The sequence below is a fragment of the Rattus norvegicus genome, chromosome 6 (genome assembly GCF_036323735.1).
Source record: "Rattus norvegicus strain BN/NHsdMcwi chromosome 6, GRCr8, whole genome shotgun sequence".
NCBI classification, from domain to species: Eukaryota; Metazoa; Chordata; class Mammalia; order Rodentia; family Muridae; genus Rattus; species Rattus norvegicus.
Genome location: NC_086024.1, coordinates 109,072,001 through 109,098,545, shown reverse-complemented (window position 1 = coordinate 109,098,545; position 26,545 = coordinate 109,072,001). Strand labels below are relative to the sequence as shown.

The 26,545-nt window shown below is 44.0% G+C and overlaps 1 protein-coding gene across 3 annotated transcripts in view; it reads right to left on the bottom strand.

Moving 5' to 3' along the window:
- Positions 1–26,545, bottom strand: part of Psen1 (presenilin 1) — a 52,032-nt gene that overhangs the window by 7,646 nt on the left and 17,841 nt on the right. For all 3 annotated transcript variants that reach the window (NM_019163.4, XM_006240322.5, XM_063261575.1), the window contains exons 4-9: positions 17,498–17,751; positions 15,437–15,578; positions 7,829–7,896; positions 5,842–6,062; positions 2,360–2,458; positions 1,715–1,801 (exon numbers count right to left, since the gene is read on the bottom strand). In NM_019163.4, the coding sequence (NP_062036.2) occupies positions 1,715–1,801; positions 2,360–2,458; positions 5,842–6,062; positions 7,829–7,896; positions 15,437–15,578; positions 17,498–17,751 (871 nt within the window). The remainder of the gene's footprint in view (positions 1–1,714; positions 1,802–2,359; positions 2,459–5,841; positions 6,063–7,828; positions 7,897–15,436; positions 15,579–17,497; positions 17,752–26,545) is intronic.

Here is a 26,545-nt window from a genome sequence, read left to right as displayed (position 1 = left end):
TGACTCTTCCATTCCTCTTCTCCATGTACACGCTACAACTGAGAAGCTGGGACGTGGCACTGTCTTGGAGGGCTGACATTTTCCCCTTCACTTCCTCTTTCTACGGAAGGAAGAAATGGCTTCCATCTTCCCTGTCTGGATATAGGCCCAGCACTGCAACTGTCAGGACCACAGGAAGTGACGGTTGCGGACAACAGTATGTCAAAGGTGGCACAGCAGGAACTGTGCAGAGCCTGCACCCTTGTGAACCAACAGGAAACATCTTGTTCAGTCCTCTATCCCCAGAGCTTAGGAAAACACTGAGCAAACACCCAGTGGTTGGGCAGCATTTGTCAACTTACCAAACATACACTTTCTCATATAACAAACAATGTGCTGGCTACTGCGCCATCACAGAGGAGGGAACGATTGAGAAAAGGCCTCCACAGACAGAGTTGGAGCTGTACGCAAGCCTAGAAGGCATATCTTAATTAGCAATCGGTGGGGAAGGCCCTGCCCACCGTGGGCGGGACATCCTGGGGCTGGCGGTACTGGTTCAAGAAATTAAGAAAGCAGGCTGAGGCAGCCGTGGGGAGCAAGCCAGTAAGCAGCACCCTTCAATGGTTCCAGTTCAGCCCCCGTCTCCAGGTCCCTGTCCTATTTGAGTTCCTGTCCTGACTTCCTTTGCTGATGAAGAGGGATGAGGAAGAGTAAACTGAATAAACCCTTCCTTCCCAAGTTTCTGATCTATGGTGTTTTTTGACCCCATAGTAACCCTGACTAAGCAAACAACCACAACTTCTCTTTAGTTTAATATGATACTTGGGGCTGGAGAGATGGCTTTTCCAAAGGACGTGGGTTTGGTTCCCAGTACCAACATGGTGGTTCACAAGCACCTAAGTCCATGGGATCTGATTTCTGCTGACCTCCAGCTACCAGCAGTACATGTGTACTACATACACATAAGGCAAAACACTCAAATACATAAATATAAACACATACGTATACACATAAATAAAAAATTTAGTGGGTTGGGGATTTAGCTCAGTGGTAGAGCGCTTGCCTATCAAGCACAACGCCCTGGGTTCAGTCCCCAGCTCCAGAAAAAAAAAATTATTTTAAATTAGGCCAATAGCCTTAATTAGGCCTGTCATCTTAATTTTCTTTTTTTTTTTTCTTTTTCAACTTTCTAAGAAAACACCTTTCTGCTTTAGTTTACAGCACACTGTTCTTCACTTGTTTCTGACTGAGCATCTGATGATGTTGTCCCACTGTCTTCTGCAGTACCCCCAGGCCTTGGTCACCAGCATTGTCAAGTCCACTGAAATACTGACTTCGTTACACGCCTCCCACCACATGTTTTCCGTTACCCTGGACATACTGGACAAGAGATGCCCTGTCCCCACTCCCACACCTTTCGGTGACAAGATCTCTCCACACAGTCAAGGCTAGCCTTGAACTCACAGTATCTTGGGGAATTTCACCTCTTTGAATAGTCCTATGTGCATTTACTGGGGATAACCAGTTTCTCTAGGAGATTCTCTGTGACAGCTTTGATTATCACCCTTCTCCCCACATCTCGGGCTTCTCAAATGGCAGGCAAACTCTGGCCCTGAGCTTTAGCAAGGAGAGTGTGACCAAAGAAGACTGAAATTATTTCTTCATCATTTCAATTATTTATCTACAAATGATAATGAACCTGAAAATAGGGCATTTACAAACGAGCACCACCTACCTTGTGTGCTATACTTGGGGTTTTTGGGTACCCTCCTTTGGGCTTCTGGGTCTCCTTCAGCCATATTCACCAACCACACCATGGTTGCTGTTGAGGAAGACAAAGCTGAGGTAAGTTCTCAAACCCACGGCACTTCTCTAGCAAGCACGAGGCCATTACTTCTCTACAGAAAACACTGGTCTTTGTGCAGAAGTAACAGGATTAAAACAACAGAAGATTGCAGGTTAAGAAACAAACACACGGGGCTGAGAGATGGCTCAGCGGTTAAGAGCACTGACTGCTCTTCCAGAGGTCCTGAGTTTAAATCCAGCAACCACATGGTGGCTCACAACCATCTGTAATGGGATCTGATGCCCTCTTCTGGTGTGTCTGAAGACAGCTACAGTGTACTCATGTATAATAAGTATATACATATAATTTATATACATAAGTATATAAATCTTAGAAAAAAAGAAACAAACACACAACTGAATGTACTGGGGCTGGAGAGATGGCTTAGGGGTGAGCCATGAATGTACTGCTCTTGTAAAGGACCTGGGTTTGATTCCCAGCACCCGCATGGTGGCTCAGAACCATCCATAAATTCAGTCCCAGGGATCCAATGCTCTCTTCTGACTTCTGACCTCTGTGGTCCAGCATACTTACAGGAATAGATAAGAGCTGGAAAGAGAGTCTCATTTCTTTCCTGAGCTGTTTCGACCAGCATACGAAGTGGACCTTTGGGGCACAGAACAGCCACCAAATCTAGAAAGAGAAAAATAAAAAAAGACACCTAGTAAAATACACTGACTAAAATGTGTAAACGGATATACACAAGGGAGCACTTCCTGAGGAAACAAATCTAATGTTTTCTTTAAAAATGTTGGGTAAAAATGAAAATATTTGCAGTTAAGCAGCTAAGAGAAAAAGCAAGCTAAACAAAGTAAAGCAGAGCCCTCAGAAGGCCGTGTAAATTATACTCTGGCCTCACGGCTATGAGCTCAGTCTACGGTATATGATTACTGGGGTCTAGACACGACTCTTCTTAGCCTGAAGGAAAGAGGCAGAGACAGCAAGACAGAACTACTCTAGAGTTCTCATTCTGGAACAAGCAGAGATGGGAGGGAGCTATTTTTTAAAAAAAATTTACCTATAAATTACAAATAGACACTTTATTCCAAATATCAAACGTTTTGAAATAACAAGAGCAGAGTGGAAGAGAGTGTCCTTTCTTCACAGACAGTGCAAATGGGGATGTGCTGTTGTAACACACGTTCACAGCACGTGTGAGGCCTGCACTCATTCCCCAGAGAAAGCTGGTTGAAACAGCTCAGGAAAGAAATGAGACTCTCTTTCCAGCTCTTAATTGCCCATAATTAAGGAATTTGCAGTAAGAGAGCAACAAATTTAAATGAAATGATAGCTCTGTGCATGATAAAGTTTAATATTTCCTTAGTTTCCAGTCAAGTAAGGTGCTTCACAGATATTTACGTCTCAGAACATATGGTGGTGCTAAACACTGACCTCAGAGAAACAGTGATATGCCTAAATTATGTCTGGTTCTAACACCATTTTCTCCAATTTTTCTTTCATTTTCTATGTTACAGAAATGCAGAAAATAACGTCAAATATTTAAACATATCCAACAGGTATAAAACAGTAAAGGGGGACTAGACAGCTGCTGTCACTCTCTGTAGAACCGTAACAATAGCACAGCGGCCCCACTCTCCGCTACACTTCCATTTATATGTTTGAGCGAAAAAAGCAAGATTTCCTGTACTAGCAACTAATGAGATCTTCAGCTGTTTTAAAGCTCCCACATCCTGTAACTATTTTGGTTCTATGACATGTTTCCCCTTATAGAATCTTGAAATGAATAGATTCAGTTATTTTTAGGGCAATTAAAATGAATAAAAATTAATTTACTTAAAAGGTTTCAGACCACTTCTGACAAAACTCCTCAAGACTTTGTAAGCAGCAGGTTGAGAGTCACTATGTAAACACTGGGTGCCCAGCTCGTCCACACTCAGAAGACCAAGGTCTTCCCTGTGCTTCGAGCAGAGGCTGAGGGTCATGGAGAGAATAACATGGGCTTGGAATTCAGACTCTAGGTCAAGCCACATGCAAGCAGCCAGGCAAACAATTTACCTCTGTAACCTTTAAGCTTCTTAGCAACCAAAACCCTATGATTACCACCTCGCTGATCGGCAGGGTGGCATTCTGAATCACACTATTTATTGTGCTTTCTCACACGAACGAGGGTGTGTGCATGCGTAACTTGCAGGAATTGGTTCTCTCCTATCATCTTGTGGCTCCTAGGGTCCCTCATGTTGTCAGGCTTGGTGCTAAGTCCTTCACTGGCTGAGCCATCTCCCTAACTCACAGCAGCATTCCTAAGCAGGCTTACATGGAGGATTTACAAAACACCAGTAAGATGACGTTACAGGAGGTGAGGGGTAGAGTACGGCTTTCTCACCCTGACTAGATGCTCAGGTATACAACAGAACTGGCTCAGTTCTAGTCCCCAGGTTTTTCTCTGTCAGTTAAAGGGAGATGAGTTTTCAGTTACAGGTCACCACACACTACAGTGTTTGAACAGTGACGAAGGAGCATGCTCTAAAACGGTGACCACTGACTAGTCTCTGACTAGTCTCTGGCTTTCATGTGGGGCGAGAGTGGAGGGTAAAGTCAGTCCCCGGTTACTATGGCTGGAGTATCACTGTGACTTTTCAGGACCCATGTCACAGCAGCTGTTAAAATGTATGTTTAATATTTTAAAATTTATTTTTGTTGTTGTTTTGTTTTATTCCAGACAGTTTCTCTGTGTAGCCCTGGCTATCCTGGAACTTGCTCTGTAGACCAGGCTGGCCTCAAACTCAGAGATCCTCCTGCCTCTGCTTTCCAAGTTCTGGGATTAAAGGCCTGTGCCACCAGCTGAAATAATGGGTTTTTACACGAGTTTTGGGCTCTGCCCACAGGTCTCCTGTAGATTTAACTTCAAATACAATAAACAAACAGACACTGGGCTTATTTTACAAATGTAAACCTCATTCTCAGAATCCAGACAGGCTCTCAAAATATAGCCTAGGCTGAACTTTTAATTCTCCTGACTTCATCTGTGATCCCAAATGTTGGGATGGGAGGTGGACATTACTACCTCTAACAGTTTACTACTTATTTAATTAAAAAAATGTTTTTTTGAAAACAGGGTTTAAAGAGGCCCAAGCTGGTCTGAAACTTACTATACTAGCCATGGATACTAGCCTTGAAACTCCTGGTCCTCCTGCCTCTACCTCCCAAGTGCTGGGATTACAGGTGTGCACACACAGCAGGACAAAGTTAATCTTTAAAGGGTGATTCCACTGAAGTTGCTGTATGATTCTGAACTTGAAAATGAATTGAGGAAATACGACACCCTCCTCTGGCCTCTGCAGGCATAAGGCGTGCATGGAGTGCACAGACACACTTACAGGCAACACACTACACATCAAGTAAAAACGTGAGAGAAGAAAATTCACTGAGGGCGGTGAGAAGGCTCAGCAATGGTGCCTGCCACCAGGCCACCCTTCTGGGTTCACGCGGTCCCAGGATCCGAGGGAGGAGAGCTCTGACTGCTGAAGCAGTCCTCTGACCCCTACACTCCAAATCCGAGCTGACGGCTGCAGGTGTCCAGCACGCTGCTGGCACATCTCAGTACACACAGGCTCACTGGACTCTCTGAAGCCTGGGGACTTGTTCCCGACTTACAAGGCCATCATAACTCGGGGGGACCGCTGGTGCGGCTGCAGCTTTGCAGCTTTGTTTACTGGGGTCCGGGGACTAAAGCCAGGGCCTCGCATATAGGACGAGGACTGAATCAGTCTTCTGAGCAGCAAAGGATGGCTCCTCCCATCAACCCAGCTCAGGGTCCTACCGAACATTTCACAAATTCTCACTCTCGGGGCTGGGATCGGGGTCACAGCACGGCCGTTGCCTAGCACCGACGAGTTGTAGGTACAATCAATCCTTAGCACTCTAACAGGGAAACCACTGAAGAGCTACGGGAGATAACCATTAAGAGTTTCCTTAAATCAAGAGAACTAGAAGAGGAAGGAAAACACACCAGTGAGTATTTCTGTGATGAACAAAGTGTCAGTCTTGAGTTTTACCATATACTGAAATCACAGCCAAGATGAGCCATGCGGTCCATTCAGGGAGGTACTTGATAAATACCAGGGCCATGAGGGCACTGATCATAATGAGATACGCCTGCTGCAGTCGGAGTGGGCCTTTCCAGTGAATGGCAATCATCCCGACCACACCAAAATTCCAGATCAGGAGTGCAACCGTAATATAGTCCACGGCGACATTGTAGGTCTTGAATACTTCCCTGGAAACAAGGATTTGAAGTGACTTATGTGCAATAACTCTCATGAACACACTGTTTAGAACCAAGATTCTGAAATGTTACCTATTCACATCCCATATTGCTTTTACTATGACCTATGCTGTACTGTTGTTCATGTAGCACCTTGTCCTTAAACATTACATTTTTCTCAAGCAGAACTTATTTTAACAGGCACTATATTATTCACATAAATGAACATATAAAAAAATCACAGGTCGTATCTGTAAAAATAAAAACAAATATTAAAAAAAGAAAATCCTATCACCTACACTATCATACTGTATTTTATGAAATTCTACTTTAAAGTATCTGAAATTAGAAAAAAATGAGCCATTAATTTTTATAGTGAAAACATAGATAATACTATTTTCATAACATTAGAATACTTTAATATCATTAGACACTGATGAGAACAGTCTTATAAAATGACTTAGAGAGTGCCTGTGTGATGCTGGATGGAACTCAGGGCCTCATGTGTACTGGGCATGCGCTCCACCATGGATTTCATGCTCCTAGCCGGCTGCCTGACACTGTGTGTGGTAGATGGGGTGAGTCTGCCTATCAAGGCTCATGTACAAGCCGTAAGTTGACATTCATGTTATTGTTTGACACGATGTCTCACTGAACTTGATGCTTGCTGTTTTGGCTAGCTTGGCTGGCCAGCAAGTCCCTGAGACCTGTCTGTCTCTGCCTCCCATTGCTAGGGTTACAGGAAATTGCTCCTGCACTGGCCTGGCTTCTATGTAGGTTCTGAGTATCCAAACTCAGGTTCTCATGCTGGACTAGCAAACACTGATATCTTAGCCACCTCCCCAGACCCTGGTGAACTTTTCTAGATGAAGAAAACTATTTTAACTTCTGGAGAACAAATCTATCTATCTAAGCGATTGTAACTATGGTAGCCATTCTAAGAGAAAAAATACATATAAGCACAAACTGTGAGCCCTGGGGTTGTCCAGGAAGATGAATTTTCTGTTTTGAAATTCTAAAATAAAGCAAGTTTTACGTTTCTGAATGAGGTTGCAATGCATATTATACAAAGCTTTTCAGGTGTTCTAAACTGAAACTAACCTCAACTCTTAGCTAGGTACATATAATTTATATAAAGATGTGTAACAAGTCTCCCTCCCTCCCGTCTGCCCCATAGTTCTCCTCTCCAGGGAAAACCCTGCCGACACACACAAGTTGTCCTCTGACTACCGCATGTGTAATGTGGCACGTGGTTCCCACCCTTATAAAATAAGTTGGAGTGTGTGTGTGTGTGTGTGTGTGTGTGTGTGTGTGTGTGTGTGTGTGTGTTTGAAGCAAGATGGCTCAGTGGGTAAATGCACTTGCCTGGCAAGTTTGACTACCTAAGTTTAATCCATAGGACCCAAAGTGGAAAGAGAAAATGGACTCCTAAATGTTGTCCTCTGACCTTCACATGGGTGCCTACACTCACATACATAATAAATTAAGTAAAAAGACAATATCCCTACCAACACTAACTCAGCTTTTTTTTTTTTTTTTTTTTTTTGGTCCTTTTTTTTGGAGCTGGGGACCGAACCCAGGGCCTTGCGCTTCCTAGGCAAGCACTCTACCACTGAGCTAAATCCCCAACCCCGCTAACTCAGCTTTTATGTACCTGTTAAGATATAGTATGCAGAAAAAACGATTACTTAGAGAATAATTCATCAGCAAGGTACATGGCTCTACGGGCAGTGGTGGATGCAATTAACGAAGAGAAGACCGAAACCTGCATTACTTACCCTAAGTAAATGAATGAAAAAAAGAACAGCAACAACAGAGATGAAACAATAAGCCAGGCATGGATGACCTAGGAGAGACACAACTCAATATAGTCAAAGGATTCCACAGTTTCTAAACAAGGAGACTTAACATGAGCAGCAGTCGGTGCCAACGCTCTGCTTTCTGGTTTTCCTTTGCAGTGGCTGGGGTGGACCAGGGCCTTACACATACTGGCAACTGCTAGATTACTGGGTTCTGTCCCATGCCCATATTCTACTTTTTCTTTCTCGGAGACAGGGTTCTTCTGCGTAGCTTTGGCTGTTCTGGGACTCACTCTGTAGACTAGGCTGGCCTCGACTCAGAGATCTGCCTGTCTCTGCCTACCAAGTGCTGTGACTAAAGGTGTGTCCACCTCTGCCCAGCTTCCACATCCTCCCTTTAAATGGCAGAACAAATGCAGCTTTGGGATCAGTGCATACTTATAGGAAGATCTTGGGTGTTAGGGTATAAAACAGAAACATAAAGATATACACACACACACACACACACACATATATATATATACACACACACACACACACACATTTTAGACAGTTAACTTTTTTTTTTCAGTTCTTTTCTAAAATAAACAAAAGATATCCCTTGGCACACACTTGTCAAAAATATGGACGAAAAGAGCAATAAAGGGGGCTGGAAAGATGGCTCAGTAGTTAAGAGCATACGCTGTTCTCTAGGTTCCCAGTGCCCACACTGAACAGCTTCCTAGAGATGTGAACTTCTGGGCTCTGTGGGCACCTGCACATTCTGACTTAACCATGTTTGTTCCATTCTTTGTATTGTGATTTGCCTGTAATAAGGCTGTAAAATTTCCCAGTTTATACTGGTCACTGAGGATTGTTAAAGCCTTTCCTGATGACCAGGAGCTCCCCTAATCTGCACAATCAATGGTAAGCAAGCCTTCTCTCCTCAAGTCCCTAGGTTAGTGGCTCCCATAACCCCATAAATGCCCCGAAAGTCAGGAGTTCTGCTCCCAACAGTGAGCATTCTCTAAACCTGAGTGATCTGTGCTAGAAATCTTACCACAGATCATCTGTCACAAATGCATCACGACCAACTGCCTTTTCTGTGTCTGTCCCTGTAAGAGACCCCCTCCCCTTCTTGCAGACACAGTACAATCAAACTACTGCTAGGAGAAATCCTCAGTTTATTTGGAAACAGGTCCCAGCAGGCTGCTTCTGAATGTCTGGCTCAAAAGCTCACTCTAATTCATGCTGGAAGTCAAAGTAAACAACATTCTTGTCTGGAATTGGCTGTGCTTCCTAAGACTCATTAAAAACCAACACGAAATAGCACAGAGGAACGAGGGTGGAAACAGAGTTGGATATCAACATTCCAGATGTTTTCAAATTTAGCATAATTAAAAGATGTACAGTACTGACCCAAACGTTAAGCTCGGGTCTAGCTGACAGAATTAAGCGCATTCCATGGTCTCTCCTCCGCACACAGCTACACCTGGAAGAACTCAAACCCCAGCACTGAGAACGGAGGTGGCAGCTAGGGAAGGGCAAGTAGCCTCCTTCAGTAGCACTTAGCCCTTCTGTTCTGTTCACTAGCAAGACAAGGGGAGATCCATTAGTCTCTTCTCCCTTTCCCTAGCCTCTTAAGCCCAGCCACCCCCATTTGTAGGAAAGAGGTGGCTGGGGCCCTACATTTAGGGAGAACAAAATCTTCCCTCTGATGGGAGCCATAGTGTGTATCAGGGTATGAGGTGAGTCTTGTTTAGCTCTCTGACTTCCCAACTTTTGGCCCTGACACCAGGAAACAGTCTCAGGGTTTGGCTGGGAGAACAAAACCAGCAAAGTGCCAAGAACCAGAGTTCATTTCTGGAAGCCGCTCATGAGCTCCCTGGTCTATCTCCCAGGAAGCATATATGACCATGACTCTTTGTCGGTTTTAAAAAATTATTTTATATGTATGTGTGTTCTATATTTATGCACTGTGTGTCTGTCAGTGGCAGAGGCCAGAAGGGGGTGTCAAATTTCCCTAAACTGTAGTTACAGAGAGTTGTGAGTCTCCATGTGAGTATTGGGGAATTGAACTCAGGACCTCAAGAAAAGCAGCCAGTGCTCTTAACTGTTGAGCCATCTCTCTAGCCTCTTGTTTTCTAGATAGAATTTCACTATGAAACTTCCTGGCCTGAACTCTTTATGTACATTGGGCTAACACACATGTACACACAGACAGAAATAATAATAAATAAAATACTTGACTTAAAAAAACTGAAAACAAAGTACCCAAGATACAACCCAAATTACACAGCATATAAATACTAGAAAAGGGGTTGGGGATTTAGCTCAATGGCAGAGGGCTTGCCTAGCAAGCGCAAGGCCCTGGGTTCGGTCCCCAGCTCCGAAAAAAAAGAAAAAAAAAAATACTAGAAAAACCTGTTTGCATGGAAAAAGACTCAATAAACACAAATAGCAAGATAACACATATGTTACAATTCTTACTTTTAATGAAGAAAAGAGACCAGGAGGGAACATCATTTCCCAACACATTCTATGAGTTCAGCATTAACTTGATAACAAAACAAAACAAAAATACATTAAAAAAACCCAACCCAAAAATCCACTGCATCAACACTCATCTCCCATTCACATATGCACCCTAACCACTGGTGGGACACTAGTGCCAAGGCAGGAGGACAACCCAGGGTCAGAAGGACACAGCAACTGGAGGACCCCACTCTGGCCAGGATAGGGATGTGTGTGCGCAAATACGCAAATACACACACACACACACACACACACACACACACACACACACACCACACACACACACACACACACACACACACACACACACACACACACACACACACACACACACACACACACACAGCAATGCCTGTCAGGTGAGGGCAGTTAAGAATGCATGCCAGTACCGCTGAGAAGTACCTTGCAGCCCACAACAATAGACAGATTGTTTTTGCTAACCCTGAAAACACTGAACTAAAATAAACCCATCTTTCCGTACTTATAAAAATACGGGGCTGGGGATTTAGCTCAGTGGTAGAGCGCTTACCTAGGAAGCGCAAGGCCCTGGGTTCGGTCCCCAGCTCCGAAAAAAAAAAAAAATATTCAGGTAAAAATACAGTGGGCAGATTCTCAAAAGTTTTCTTCCTATGTTAGGAGCAGAGAAAGAGAGAGAGAAAGAGGGAGAGGGAGAGGGAGAGGGAGAGGGAGGGAGGGAGGGAGGGAGGGAGGGAGGGAGGGAGAGAGAGAGAGAGAGAGAGAGAGAGAGAGAGAGAAGACTGCTGGCCAGGCAGAGTCAAGGCGGGTCAGGGTCTGCTGGCAGACTTCCCGGGCTGCTGAGGCACAGAACAATAAGAGGAGGTGGACTTGAGGCTCAAGGCGAGGGGCTGAAGACCCTACTGACCTTGGTGGAAGGAACAGGGAGGCTTTGGGATGGGAACAGAGGTCTTCTTATGTGTGGACTTCAGCAAATTGTTTCTGTTAACTCGTGGCTTTGCTTCCCAAGGTCCTATAGTATAAGGAGGCTATGAGAAGTACACTGGCAGCTGCTGTGGGAAGGACCTGCAGCCCTGCCGTGTCTGTCTCTTGCACAGTTTTTCTATCTTTCCTATAATCATCCTCGCTCCCCCTTTCAGAGGATTGTTTTGACTTCATACCGGCCACCCCCAGAACCTTTCTAGACATTAATCTTTTTTTTTTTTTCTCTTTCTTTTTTTCGGAGCTGGGGACCGAACCCAGGGCCTTGTGTTTGCTAGGCAAGCGCTCTACCACTGAGCTAAATCCCCAACCCCGACATTAATCTTAATACTTGAATACAAGCTCAACTACGGTTCAAAGTGACAAAGAAAAGGAGAAATTCTTAGAAGCCCTCTTTTCCCTAAAAAGCGATTTGAAAGGAAAGTGGAGAGGAGGTCAAGTGACTGACGGTCACGGGCAGTTTCTGGCCTGTGCTGACAGCTCGCCACAGCTCACGTGCATGCAAAGTGACTGTAAAAAACTCCCCAAAGATATAAACTCAAATGACTGGAAATCACTCACTCAAGGTACAAATCACCACGAGTAAAAGTCAACAGTATTATTCTTCCCCAAAACTTCAGATAGTTTAAGTGTAAGACAGTAAAGTAATAAAAAAAATTAAATATGGACAAAAAGACTACATCCAAAATGATCTAACATCTTTAAAACAGATAAATATAAATTCTACAAATTGAAAATATAACTATTAGATTTTTAAGTAAATGTATTAACAAGCCACATAAACTGGAAAGAACCTGAAAATATACCATTAAGTTAGGAAAGGGGGTTATGCAAGAGGGCATTAAAACTGTGTGGGGAGGGTGGGGGCCAGCGATTGGGATATAAAGTGAATTAAATAACTAAGTAAATAACTAAGGTTTTATAAAAAGCTACAAAGCAGACCTACTGAAGATAAGGGGTGAGGATATGTGTTTGTAGATATCAAAGCAGAATTAATAAATCAACCAACAAACCATGGGTCCAATGAGCAATGATTTCTAGACTGAAAGCACTGAATCAAAGTTGTATTCAGGATAGCAAGATGGCTTAGCTGGTGAAGGCATTTGCTGCCAGGTATGACGACTGAGTCAGATCCTCCAGGATGGCGTTTATTCTCCTCTGGCCTGAGATAATCCCTTTAAAAGGTGGGTACTATCAACCACAAAAGAAGTCAAAGGACACATATCTGAGAGAACAGAAACTCACAGGATTCTTGAGGGCCGTTCCACAACGACATATAAAGGAGCAAACAACTGCTTGGGTGGAGACTCTGATGGCCCAAGTACAGAAAGAAAGGTATCTGGGGGGCAGCCCACAGCTGTGCAGGGAGCTCCAGGGTGGCAGCTTTTGGGATCATCACCTGTGTTGGAGTGGCCTTTTCAGTGACAGCTGCTTTCAAATCATGCCTGCTCCTTGTAAGCAACCTCTCAGTATCCCCAGTAAAAACTCACTAGTTCACTAGTTGGACATTGGCCTGTTACTTTGGTATGGCATGCGTTCCCTTTCTGGGGTGAGCAGATGTGTGTGTTGCAGGAAAAGTCTGTCACACAACATGGAAGGAAAGAAATGACTCCTGCAAACTGACCGTGGACTTCTACACATGAGCCAATGGCACATACATGTTCATATATATATCTGCACATAAATGTACATATAGACATACATATATACAGTTAATTTTAAAAAATTTAAAGTTATATCTGAGGGTACAAAATTAAGCCTGAGAATAAATGGTTTTGTTTTAAAGTTTTATTTTTACCTTATGTGTATTCATGGTTTCCCTGTGTGTGTATTTGTGTACAGTAAGTACATTTGTGCCTGGCGTCCCAGAAGCCAAAAGAGGTTGTTAGATCCCCTGGGAACAGAGCCAAGATGTGGGAGTAGGAAACTGAATTCATCAGTTTCATGTCCTCTGCAAGAGCAGCCAGAGCTCCTCCTGATAAACCATTTCTCCAGCCCTAAATATGGTTCTTTAAGAAACAAAGGAGGGGAAAGATTCCAAAGCCTGGGACTGGGTTTGTGAGCCCGAGGGGAAACTGCAAGGAGGAAGGAACAAAGGCCAGAGAGCACATTAACAAGCCAATGACAAGAAGGTTCAGAAAAACTAAGTTCTAAAAAGGCAGCAGATAAAATTAGGGAAACAATGTCAGGCTGGATAAACACTTTCCTAAGGGAGAGAAAGAGAAGGCACAGTTTTTACAAATTGAGGATGAGGTTTGAGAGGATTTTACATAATGGCTGTAAGTTAATGAAGGTCAAATTCTGGACTCAAATTCCCAAACAGATTCATTAGCTTCTGACCCCGTGACCTATAGCAACTGTGACCCTGGCCGTTGCCTCAGGAGGGTGTGCACACACACTGCTTGTGAGATGTTAAAGGAAATAAGGCATGCTCACATAGTCCATACACTTGGCTTACTGTCATTAACAGATCAGTGCATGAAAACTGAAAGCAGACTAAGAAACTTCCCAAGATTAGTAGGAAAAAACTCAGGAAATTCAATGCTGAGTCCACAGCTCTATACATAATACACAGGTAATTTTAAAAAAGAAAAGCAGGAAATATGGAAATGTGGGAGAAAAAACATGGGAGAAGGCAGAATTCCACCCATAATAAAATCTGAAAAGGAGGCAAAAAACCAAGCCTAACCCCATAATCAGCCGAACTCCAGAATGTGTCCACTAAGGCCAAAAAAGGAACTGGGAGGTAAACACTGGCATGCAGACAAACACAGGCAGCAGGGAGAACACATATTTCCCATGTGGTGGTGGCACAGATCTTTAAAAGAGGAGACAGAGGCAGGTGGATCATTTGAGTTTGAGGCTAGCGTGGTCTACAGGGTGAGTTTGAGGCCAGCCAGGGCTACACAGAGAAACCCTGTCTCAAAACAAACCAAGCAAAGTAAACAAAATCCCACAATAAAATCTAGGAGGAAATAACATAGACTGCAATACAGAGAGTTAACATTTACTCTTCCTGTTACTAAGGTCGATCTAAGATTCCATGACTTGTATTCCTTTGTTGATTTTCTCAGGTTTGAGTATGAAGCATGTACTGGGTAGCTGAGATCCAGGAGGCAGTCACTTAGAGAGAGAGAGAGAGAGAGAGAGAGAGAGAGAGAGAGAGAGAGAGAGAGAGAGAGAGAGAGGGGGGGGGGGGGGGAAGGAAGAAGGGAAGAGGCTGGGAGGTTGGCCCTGCCTCTTTGCTGCAAGCTTTCTCTGTGCCCAGTGGCTAAGGCAAGAGGCACTGCTGCTCAGAAATGACGCTGGCAGTTCCCCAGTGAGGTGGCCCGTCACTAGTGATTTCAGAAGCAGCATTTGAGGGAGGCTTTACGAGCCACTTAAATCCTCTAGCACTATTTGTTAATGACGATATACACAAAAGTCTTTGTAATGCCACAGGCACATTATAAATCAAAATACTGAAAACACATGTGAAAACACATAAACACACCCGTTTCCCATGTATGTCTTCTGGTGCTTTCAACATGCTCCAGAATGAAAGGAAAGATAAAGTAGACCCAAAACACAAGACTCTTTTTTCTGGGGGCTGGAGAGATGGCTCTGCGGTTAAGAGCGCTGACTGCTCCTCCAGAGGTCCTGAGTTCAATTCCCAGCAACCACATGATGGCTCACAACCATCTGTAATGAGATCTGGTGCCCTCTTCTGGTGTGTGTGAAGACAGCAACAGTGTACTCATATATATAAAATAAATAAATATTTAAAAGAAAACAAAACTCTTTCTTCTTTGCTAGACCAAGTAAAGACTATAATAAGGCGAGAAGGCTGTGAAGTGGCTCGGAATGTGAAGCCTGCCAGCTTGAAGACTCGATGTCTAGAACCCAAGCAAAGACGGAAGGAGAGAACCCCTTCCACCAAGTTGTTGCATCAACTGCACATGTACACTCTGGCAAGCACAGGCTTGCATACACACATTCATATTCTCTCTCTCATTCTCTCTCTCTCTCTCTCTCTCTCTCTCTCTCTCTCTCTCTCTCTCTCTCTCCATCTCACACACAAAATAACAACAACCAATAAGCAGGTCGAGGCAGACAACAGTGCTGCCTGGCACTCACCTTGTAGCACCTGTACTTATACAGGACCACCAGGAGGATGGTCATAACGACGATGACACTGATCATGATGGCGGCATTCAAGATCGAGTGCAGGGCTCTCTGGCCTACAGTCTCGGTGTCTTCTGTGAATGGGGTATAGATTCTAAAGAGGGAAAAAAACCACAAGAGTGTTAATGCATATGTCAAACCACATACTCCTTCAAAACTGGAATTAATTGTGAGGGTTCTGGTTTTACTGAGTCATTCAGAATGTACCTTTTGGAGCTCATCAGTAAACTAGAAGTTTTTTATTTGGTTGGTTAGTTTTTGAGACAGAATCTAATAAGTAACCCCAAGCTAGCTTGGAACTTACCATGTAGCCCAGGCTGTACTTGAATATGTGCTCTCCCTGCCTTTGCATTCCAAGTGTGGAGATTATAGGTCTGTACCACCCTAGCTCTAGGTAATAATTTTTTAAAATGTAGACATATATACTTTTATTTAAAGTGCGTGTTTGTGTGTGTGTGCGCGCGCGCGCGCGCGTGTGTGTGTGTGTGTGTGCGTGCATGCGTGTGCATGTGAGTGCACTGTGTGCATGCGTACAGATGTCCAAGAAGGACAGACACCCAAATCTTGGAGCTGGAATTAAAAGTAGTTATGGGCTGTATGATGTGGGTGCTGTGAACCACTCAGTACGTCTGCAAGAATGGTGCACCCTCTTAACTGCTGAGCCATTTCCAACCCTCTCGCTACTAATTTTTAACTTAAGAAAAATAGCTATCCTCTGAAATAACTTCTTCAGAGTAAAAGAAAATAAGACTGTGAAAATACGAACTCACACTAGGCACTGGCTCCATCTAGTGGATGCTTTGCACTGAAATGATGATCTCACCCAAGGTTTTCTCCACAGCTTACTAAAATCTGTTAAATAACCAGGTTCTGCCACATTAACTCCAAGGCTGAACAACAGTTACTAGAGAGAGGTGGCAGGGTTTGAACACAGGTTTTCTATCTGTAGGGTGACTATAACTGGGGTTATCTTCTTGTTTTCATTTACATAAAAATACCTTAATTCCAGGTGCCAAGGCTTCCAGTGTAATGACCTTACTTCTGCCCTTATAGCAGCTGTGGCCATGAGACTGTGTAATGGCCAAGGAACTTTGAACAAGCCACAGAGGCAGTTCCTGCAGGGAGTGCCCTGGGCTACGTGATGCCTATGTCCCCTTCTCAACTCCCTCCTGCTGGTGAACGAAAGCTCAGGCTGGATCTTAAAGAAACCTAGGACAGAAGCTGAAGAGAGAAGCCACATGCTTCATAAATAAAAAACCGGTGTACCAATCTGGACTGCCTATCCCTGCACTGCTCTGAGGGAGGAAGAAAGAAAGGTGTGTCATCTGCGTTTCTATAACAGAGTCATAAACTGGGTATGGTGGCACACATCGGTAATTCTAGCACTCAGGAGGCTGAGGCAGGATCAAAAATTTGAGACTAGCCAAGACTACAAGTGAATTCCAGACTAGCCTGAGAAGCAGGGAAAACAGGCTGCTATGAGAAATACTAGCAAGGATCTAGTACCGATAGATGAAGATAGCGGTCTTTAAAGATTTAGCATATAAGCCACGATGAGGACAACAGGAGTGCTGCTTTCAGACTGTCTGTGTAGCTCAGGCTGGGCTGGAATAAATATTTGCATACAGCAGAAGATGAACTTGAGTTCCTGATTGTCCCTTCTCCACTGCCAAGTGCTTTGACAGGCATATGCCACCGTCCTTTTGTGTCTCAAACACCACATGGTGGGTCCCACACCCATGGTTCCTAAACCTCTAAACTTCTGTGAGCCATTTGCCAAGTGCTAGGATTTCAGGCCCTGCCACCCTGCCTGCTGGCTCAACAGTAAGAATTCGAAAGGTTAGAACTAAAACAACAACAAAAACAAAACATCAAATCATCAATCCCTGCCATCCCCATTGCCTCTGACCATCAGAAAAGTTGAGAGTTCACAGGCACAGAGATCTTCGAGAGGATAACAACATGCTAAGGGGGAGAGCACACCGGCCTAGAGAATGAAACACTTATACATACAGCTGCCCATCCTTCCGGGTGTAGAAGCTGACTGACTTGATGGTGGCCACCACAACGACCATGCAGAGGGTCACAGGAACAAAGAGCATGATGACGTGCTTGGCTCCATATTTCAATGTCAGCTCTTCGTCTTCCTCCTCATCTTGCTCTATCACCTGCCTGGTAAAGTTACTCTGGGGTCGGCCATTAGATATCGACTCAGGGTTGTCAAGTCTCTGTCTGTCATGATGCTGCTGCCGTTCTTGATTGTCATTCTAAAAGCAGGAGAAATGCACTCAGTAAACCAGCCTCTCAGCACACGGATTCTGTAAGAAGTACACCTGGGATTCATGGTAATGGCAACATCAATACTGAAATTCTAAAAATGTGAAGCAAGAAAAAGCCACCTAACAGCCAGTTCTAATACTAGATTATTATTTGCTGCTATGGCCCACCCTGTTACCTGGGTTCTGGCTCACTTCACCCTCCTCCTATTCTCCTCCTAAGACACTCATGCTCCTCTTTGGATGCTTGGCTTAAATACTATATTTAGAATGACTGAAAATCAAAGGATATGTATTCATAGTCCCTGTTTCATGGGAATAGTGTCTTTTTCCTCCATATATTTCTTTTTTTTTTTTTTTTTGGAGCTGAGGACCGAAGCCAGGGCCTTGCACTTGCTAGGCAAGCGCTCTACCACTGAGCTAAATCCCCAATCCCCCTCCATATATTTCTATGCACCACACATACACCTGGTGTCCACAGAGTCCAGAAGTGGGCAATGGATCCCCTGGAACTGGAGTTAAAGATGGCTGTAAGCTGCCATGTGGGTACTGCGAACTGAATGTCGGTCCTTTGGAAGAGCAAGTGCTCTTAACCAGCCACAGAGCCAACTCTCCAGCCCTCAAATTTTCTTTATGCAGCTTCAAACTTAAGTAATCTCATCTTTTCAAATTCATGAAGTAGTCCCTATCTGATTATTATTGTTGTTGCTGTTGTTTGATTTTTTCCAGACAAGGTTTCTCACGTAGCCGGAGCTTTCCTGGCAATAGTCTCACTCTGCAAAACAGACTGGCCTCAAACTCAGAGATCCACCTTCCTCTGCCTCCCAAGTGCTGGGATTCTTTATTAATAATACTTTAGAATACATATAGTGATGTTCAAGATATTCCTCCATATTCTTTCTCACAACACCATGTAAGACTACAACCATTTTTTTTTTTTTTTGGTTCTTTTTTTTCGGAGCTGGGGACCGAACCCAGGGCCTTGCGCTTCCTAGGTAAGCGCTCTACCACTGAGCTAAATCCCCAGCCCCGACTACAACCATTTTTAAAAATTGCTTAGTTTAAAAAAAATTCCCAGCCAGGCATGATGGCACGCAGCTTTAATCCTGTCACTTGGGAGCTTAAAGTCAGCCTCTTCTGTAGTGAGTTCCAGGCTAGCCAGAACTACATAGAGTAATCCTAACTCCAAAACAAACAAGCACTCTCCTGAACACACAGGGGCCTTAAATTATCCCCATGTTCCCTGTCCTCATCTTCCTGCCCTCACTAAGCCTGATAAAGAACATAAATGCTAGATGGACAGACTGAATGAATTTACAGTCTTTTCTAAGAGCCCATTTTCCTTGGTTAAACCCAGGTCTCATCATGTTAATAGTCATCCTTTGTGAATTTCACACCATGCACCTTAACCCCACTCATGTCCCTGCCTCCCCATATTTGCTCTCCAACCTTTCAAACTCCCTGGCAGAAGAAAACAAAACAAAAACTCTCCCCACGGAAGCTGCAGTGTCCCCACAGTACACCCTTTTGCCCACAGAGCTTTACTTGCAAATGTTCATTGCAGTGAGTCACTGCTCTGGTTCGAGGCCTCTGGCTTGCTATCAACACTGGACACTCACTACTGGATGCTCATTGGAAGTCATCTTGGACATCCTGTTGTCACCCTGTGTCATGAAGGTCCTACAGCTTTGGCTCTGCAGACTGACCCCTTCGTGTGCTCCCATAGCTCCCACATGAGGTGTAATGCTCATTCTCATTGTGCTTAGCTTTCTGCCCTGTCTGTCCGTTTGTTTGTGTATGGTACTATAAACTGAACCCAGGGCCTCACACATGCTCAGCAAGAGCTTTGCCATTACCAAGCTGGGTCTCAATACCTAGCTTTATTTTATTTGTGTGTGTGTGTGTGTGTGTGTGTGTGTGTGTGTGTGTGTGTGTGTGTGTACAGATACTTGGGTCATCATGCGTGAAGGTATGTGACCCTATCCAATGATCCATCTCGTTGGCCCCTGGCTTTTTCTTATTTTTTATTTATTTTGGTAATTTTTTGTTCATTTGTTAAAGATTAAATTTTTCCAAAGGTAAAATAAGTAAAAAGAACAGTAACAGAGCTGGTGAGATGGCTCAGAGGGTAAAGACATTGACAAACCTGACAATCGGTTCCCTGAAACCACATGATGGAAAGCCAACTTGCAGTGCTAACAGTCACGGTCAGTAGCTAACACTGGACTGAGCTAAGCTCTTTCAGGAAGATGACTGAAAACGAGCTACCTTCAAATCTCAGTTCCAACTACACAGTGTGACCATGACTGTGGAGTCTTACTACCATTCATTAAAAACATACGCCATGGGCAAATGGCTCAGCAAATAACAGTGCCCGCCACCCTGCAGTACAAGCCTGACAACCCATATAAAGGTGGGAAGAGAAAGGCTCCACAACACTGTCCTCTGCCCTTCACACACACACACACACACACACACACACACACACACACACACACACACACACACCCCTCCATAATGTAGCATAACACTATTCCCATGAAACAGGGACTATGAATACATATCCTTTGTTTTTCAGTCACTCTCTTGCCATTCCTTCACAGGAATGTGAAGAAATAGACACAGCTATTCACAGAGGGTGTGAACCCAGACAGCCTGCCTCCACAAAAACGTTCTCCTTAATCTGGCATTTCTGAAACAGTACGGGAACCTGGAAGACTCAGGGCGGGCTCAGGGTCTCTTGAATGTCATTTGCAACATATTCATCTTTGGGGGTGAAAGTGTTCCCCACAGGCTTAAATGTTTGAACACTCAGTCCCCAATTGATGATGCTGTTGGGAGGATTAAGAGGTGTGGTCTTGCTGGAAATAAGTCAATAGGGGCAGGCTTTGTGATTTCAAAAGCCTCTCCAGTCCCAGGGCTTGGTGTGGTATGTGTGTGTGTGTGTGTGTGTGTGTGTGTGTGTGTGTGTCTGTCTGTCTGTCTGTCTGTGTCTCTCTTACTCTCTGCTCCAGCCACTCTGCCTGTCTGCTGCCATGCTTCTCTGATATGATGATGATGAGACTCCAATGCCCCTGGACGCATGAACCCAATAAAGCCCTTCTTCCATAATTTGCCTTGGTCATGGTGTTTTATCACAGCAACAGAAACGTACCTAAGGCACCGTCCTGTCCCACAAGTAATCAGGGACTTCTATGTACCCCAGACACTCTGCAGTAACAATACCCTAATCAGTAAGCTGTGGACTCTGAGCTGGGTGTGGCAGGGCACACCTGCAATCCTCGGACTCAGGAAGCTGAGGCAAGAAAAATACAAGTTTGAAGGCAAAGTGGTAAGCCCTGGTCTCAGAATAAAATTTTAAAAAGGGAGTGTAGCTCAGTGGTAAAACATTACCTACCATGAGCAAGGCCTTGGGTTCAAACCCCAGTCCCACAGAAAGGGCGGTGGCTCTAGACATTCTGCTCTTTTAAAAAGTTCCTTTTAGAGACAGGTTATAAAAAACTTAATTTGTCCTATCAAGGACTTGAGACTTTATCCCGTGAGCAATACACACACACACACACACACACACACACACACACACACACACACACACACTCTCACACTCTCACACTCTCTCTCTCTCCCTCCTTCCTTCTCTCCTCTCCCTCTTTCTCTCTCTTTCTCCCACCCCAGAGATAAACTAGGCTTCTATTTTTCCAGAGAAGGAAGTGATCAAGTCATCAGTTACAACTGTGGCATCTGTGTTTAGCAATACAATTCTAACTAAACATGGGTTAATATTCACATGAATTAAAATAGGTGTGACTTTCTTGACATCACAGCCCTGGCATCTGTCTGTATGAATAGTTAATTAGGCCAAGATAGATCCAGCACTCACTCCTACACTGGATATTCTGGTTTGTAAAGAGCATAGCCCCACCCTGCCCTGTCCCAAACTGAAAATGGTCTAGGAGAGCATGGTATACTTAACAGTGAATGGTTTTCTCTCACACAGGTCCCACACACTCTCTCTTTCTCTTAGCCCTTAGTCTTTGTTTTCAACTTTTAGAAGGTACAACTTATTTTAAAGGTTAAATGGTTTTAAAGTAAGAAAGTATGAAAAAGTACACCCTGTTTCTCGTTTTCTTCTTTGAGTTTAGGGTCTTATAAGACCCGCTTCTGAGTGCTGCTGACCTGAGCGGAACCCAGAGCCCCTCAGTGCTGCTGACCTGAGCGGAACCCAGAGCCCCCTCTGCACACAAGGCTGTGCTTTGCTTCTGTACTCAGAAAGAGGTTCTTACTCACCAGGTCAAAGACATCTTTTCTTTATTCCAACTTGAGACAGAGTCTGCTACTCTTGTCCTCTAAGTTAGTCCTGGACTTAGGACCAATTCTCTGTCTCAACATCTGAAGGAGCTGGAACTATAGGTCCCGTGTCTCTGTACCTGTCTCTTCATGTTTCTATTTCTTAGTTTTCTAGCCACCTACACAGCCACTGTATAAATGCACTGTACTTATTTGCCTGACCCCTAACAGTGGAATTCTAATTCGCTTCCAATCTTTTGCCTTATAAACAACACTGCAAGGAAGGCTTCCCTAGTCACTTAGCAGCACACACTTAACCAACACATTCTACTACATCTGCCAACCTGCCCTCATTTCTGAGATTGTGCCAGCTTAGAGTTCAGTCAGTGTAGGAAACTGCTGATTTCACCACGCCCTTGCCAAGTCATGGGAGCAAATGTCTGGATTTCTTACCAATCTGGTAGGTGAGATACAAGGTCTCAATGTACTTTTTAATTTTTACTGAACACTTAGTGCTCTTGCATAGGATCCAGGTTTAGTTCCCAGAACTTACATAGTAGTTCAAAACTGTCTATAAACTCCAGTTCCAGGAGATCCAACACTGTCTTCTGACCTCCTACATGAATGTGGTAAACATTTACTTTCACAGGAACACACACACACACACACACACACACACACACACACTTACAAAAATAAACTATATTCCTGACTTTTGCCATTCCCCTGTTACATAAATTTGTTTCAGTTTTTAAATACTGATTACTACATTTTTTTTACAGTGTGGGGGGGATGGGGGTGCGACTGAATGTCAGCCATTTGAACACAGGGCACTGGGAGCCAGGAATAAAGCGGTGAAGCTAGAGAGACAAGGTCCTGGACTCCTGAACTACTCTGAGGCTAGGGACACAAATAAGCACAATTACTACAGTCTGGAACCATTCTGCAAAGAATAAACAGGTAGTAAGGAAAAATCTGGGATGTAATTACTTTTGGGCAGTATGGCAAAGACACCAGAAAGCCAACCCAGGTGGGTAGAAAGAGTTAAGGGCCCACTGAACAGTAAAGCTATGAATTCAGTACCTCAGGGTCTTCTAAACCGAGTACCTGCCAAGAAGACTCTGGCCTGCTCAGATCCTAGGAGGTATCTGTAAGTCCTTGGAGTATCCTATTAGGACTGTTTGTAGAGGCCTTGGGACACACTGGCAACCTAGACTGTGATCCATGTGGAGGACAGAGTCAGCTTGGTCCCTCAAGGGGGCAGACAACTAAGGCCAACCATGCTTGTATGGACCATTAACAGTAAAAGCCTGGGCCTTGAGGCCCAAGCCTGTTTTCCTGGTTGAAAATAGTGCAAGTGTGTTGTCACATGCTGTGGCCAGGAGATTAAGCACTGTCTGCGTAAATCCCCTGGAATCTCAGGCAGGTGCCCTTCTATTTCCAGTGATAATCTGTACTCTTTCACTGCAGTCAGCTGTAACAGCAAACACTATAGTTTTCCTGAGGTCTATGAGACTTTGCAGTGAATGAATTACAAAACCAAAGGTAGTCTAGGGACTCCTGCCCCAAATGTCTTACCCTTGAAATTGCAAAATGGTGCTACGAGGTATTAAAGAACAAAGGCAAAACAAACAGGGCTAACACCAACAAGAAAGGGCATCAAAGGAACTAACAGCAGAGAACAGGTAATCTACAAATGCAAGGAACTCTCAGCAAATTCTACTTTCGGAACAAAGCTTTCTCACACTGCTAGGATGCTAGCCACCAACAAAAAACACCCCATAAAAGACAGGCTGGGCGTAGCTCAGTCTACAGTGCTTGCCTAGGTAGAGACAGAGCTCTAGAAAATGAAACAGGAAATGACAAGGAGTGGTGTCGGGAAGAAACTATGACCTTCGTACTTTGTTATCTGGGAAATAATGATACAACCATTAAGGAAAGCAACGCGTGATTCCTAAGGTGGGTGGGGGTAGCCATGGTGGCACAGCCCTGTAATCCCAGCACTCAGGACATTGAAGCAGGAGGATATTAAGTTTAAAGCAAACCAAGACTCTCTCAAAATAATGAAAAATAGCATATGATCTAGCGATCCTACTCTGAGTATATTTACTAAATTACTAAATTGCAAAGAGGATCTCAAAGAGATATATGCAAAGTCATTTTCACAGAATAGTAGGGATGTGTCACTGGTACAAGAACTAACTGACCAGCAAGACAGAGCCGAGCCTAGATCTGTGAACCGGTGTGCCAGGGCGCAAAGACACTCGACTGCAAACAACCACAGTCTTCTTCAAACCTAATCCTGATCAGAACGTTCATATGCAGAGAAACGACCTCTGACCCTTACTGTGTTACACATACAAAATCAACTTAAGATAGACCACAGACCTAAATGAAGGCTGTCTCTGAGTCTGGGCTGTTTAGGCTTGCCTCAAGTGATGCTCTTGCCTCAGCTTCCCAAATGAGAAGTTGGGACTACAGTGTGTTTCATGATACCCAATAACAGATAAATTGTAAAGCATAAAACTATAAAGAAAAAAAACATTTGGAAAGAAACTTAAAAAACTTGCTACAGGATAAGATTTCATAGATAATATCACAAAAAAAACCCCCCACATTTTCGAAAGAAAAAATGACAAAAAGGACTCCATCGATATTCAAAACTGATGTGCAAGGTATATGTACTATGGTTTACATAAGGAGTTTTCACAGTTTGAAGAGGGGCAACAAACTGCACTAGAGAAGGCTCCATCAGTGTGATAAACAAAAGCATTCAACACCATTGCTCGTTGGAGGTATGCACATTAGAGCCACAAGGAGATGCTAGGACATACATTCTACAAGGTCTGTAAAGCTCAGGGCTGATGCTGAGGGCTGACAAGTAAGGACTGATTCGACTTTCATACAGCGCTCTAAGAGCACAGTTACGCAGCCGGTTTGGAAAACTGGGAGTATCCTGAGAAGCTAAAACAACCTGCAGTACTGGGTTACGTTCTACTCTTAGGCATTTACCCAAAATGAACGTGTACATGGCCGTTTAAGGTTTTGTAACTGAATTCCGCAGTGCCTTACTTGTAATGTCATATTGGAAACCCCCCAATACTGAAACAAGGAACTGGCCAAAGAACAATGGCCAGCACACAGTGGGCTCCCAGTCAGGAGTGAAAAGGAAGAGACTACTGACCCATCAACTCAAGGCAACCATGCCAAATGAAAGGAGGCAGACAGGAAAGTCCGCAGGGCTCTATTTAGTTTTGATTGTGAGCCTAGCCTTGAACAGCTGAGCCATCTCTCCAGCCAGCATGATTCTATTTATATAAACTTTCTGGAAGAGCAACAGCAGAGGGAGGTAACAGAAAAACCTGAGAGTGGTTGCTAGGGGTGCGGAAAGGCATGAGGACAGCACACAGGGAACATGGGCAACTTGGGGGTAATGAGGTCTGTTCTCTCTACTCCGAAATCTGATGAGTACTTATTCGTGTTATAAGTCATCACATTGAGCCAGAGGGATGGTGCACACCTTTAATCCCAGTGCTTGGGAGGCAGAGGCAGGTGAGTCTCTGTGAGTCTAAGGCCAGCCTGATCTACAGAGGAAGTTTCAGGACAGGTAGGGCTATACAGAGAAACCTTTTTTTGAAAAAATTAAAAAAAAAAAAAAAGGCCATCACAGTGAGTACTCTATGTGTAGTTATGGCGATTAGCCCACAATGATGCCTTCTTAAAGACTGCCGGTGAGGTCCAGTAGCACATGCTTATACTTCCTGGCTGAAGCAGGTATATCTTGAAACTGAGGTCAGTCTGGGCTATTCGCCAAGGGCTGATAAACTAAACTGGGCACAGCAGCAGTCAACTCTAACTCCAGCACTTGAGAAACCAAAGCACAAGAACTCTGAGTCCAGTCTAAGCTACACAGGAGAATGGACTCTCTTTTAAAATAAATGAAAGAATGTCTAAGCATCTTTTTTTTTTGTTCTTTTTTTCAGAGCTGGGGACCGAACCCAGGGCCTTGCGCTTCCTAGGCAAGCGCTCTACCACTGAGCTAAATCCCCAACCCCCTAAGCATCTTTTAAAATGAGTTTTAAAATACACTTCGAGTTCTAGTATAGCCAGGGCTACATAAAGAGACCCTATCTCATCAAAAAAAAAAAAAAAAAAAGAAAGAAAGAAAGAAAGAAAAGTGTTAAAAACCATTAAAATGAGAGGATACTGAAAATACTTTTGGGGTTTCCAGAATTAAAAATCTAGTTAAATAGACATAGTGTTATTTTAAGAGAAATTAAACCCAGAAGTTTTCCACAGGCATGGTGGTACATGCCTATATCTGAACACAGGGGAGACTGAGGTAAGAGGGTGATGGAAAGTTAAGGGCCAACCTGGGCTCCATGGCAGTTTCCAGGACAGCCGTGGTTACCAGAAAAATAAAATGAGAGCCAGCAGTAAGTGTTTTATGAAGGAAGAAGCTCCAACAGTGTCGGTGACACACACTGAAGTCCTAAGT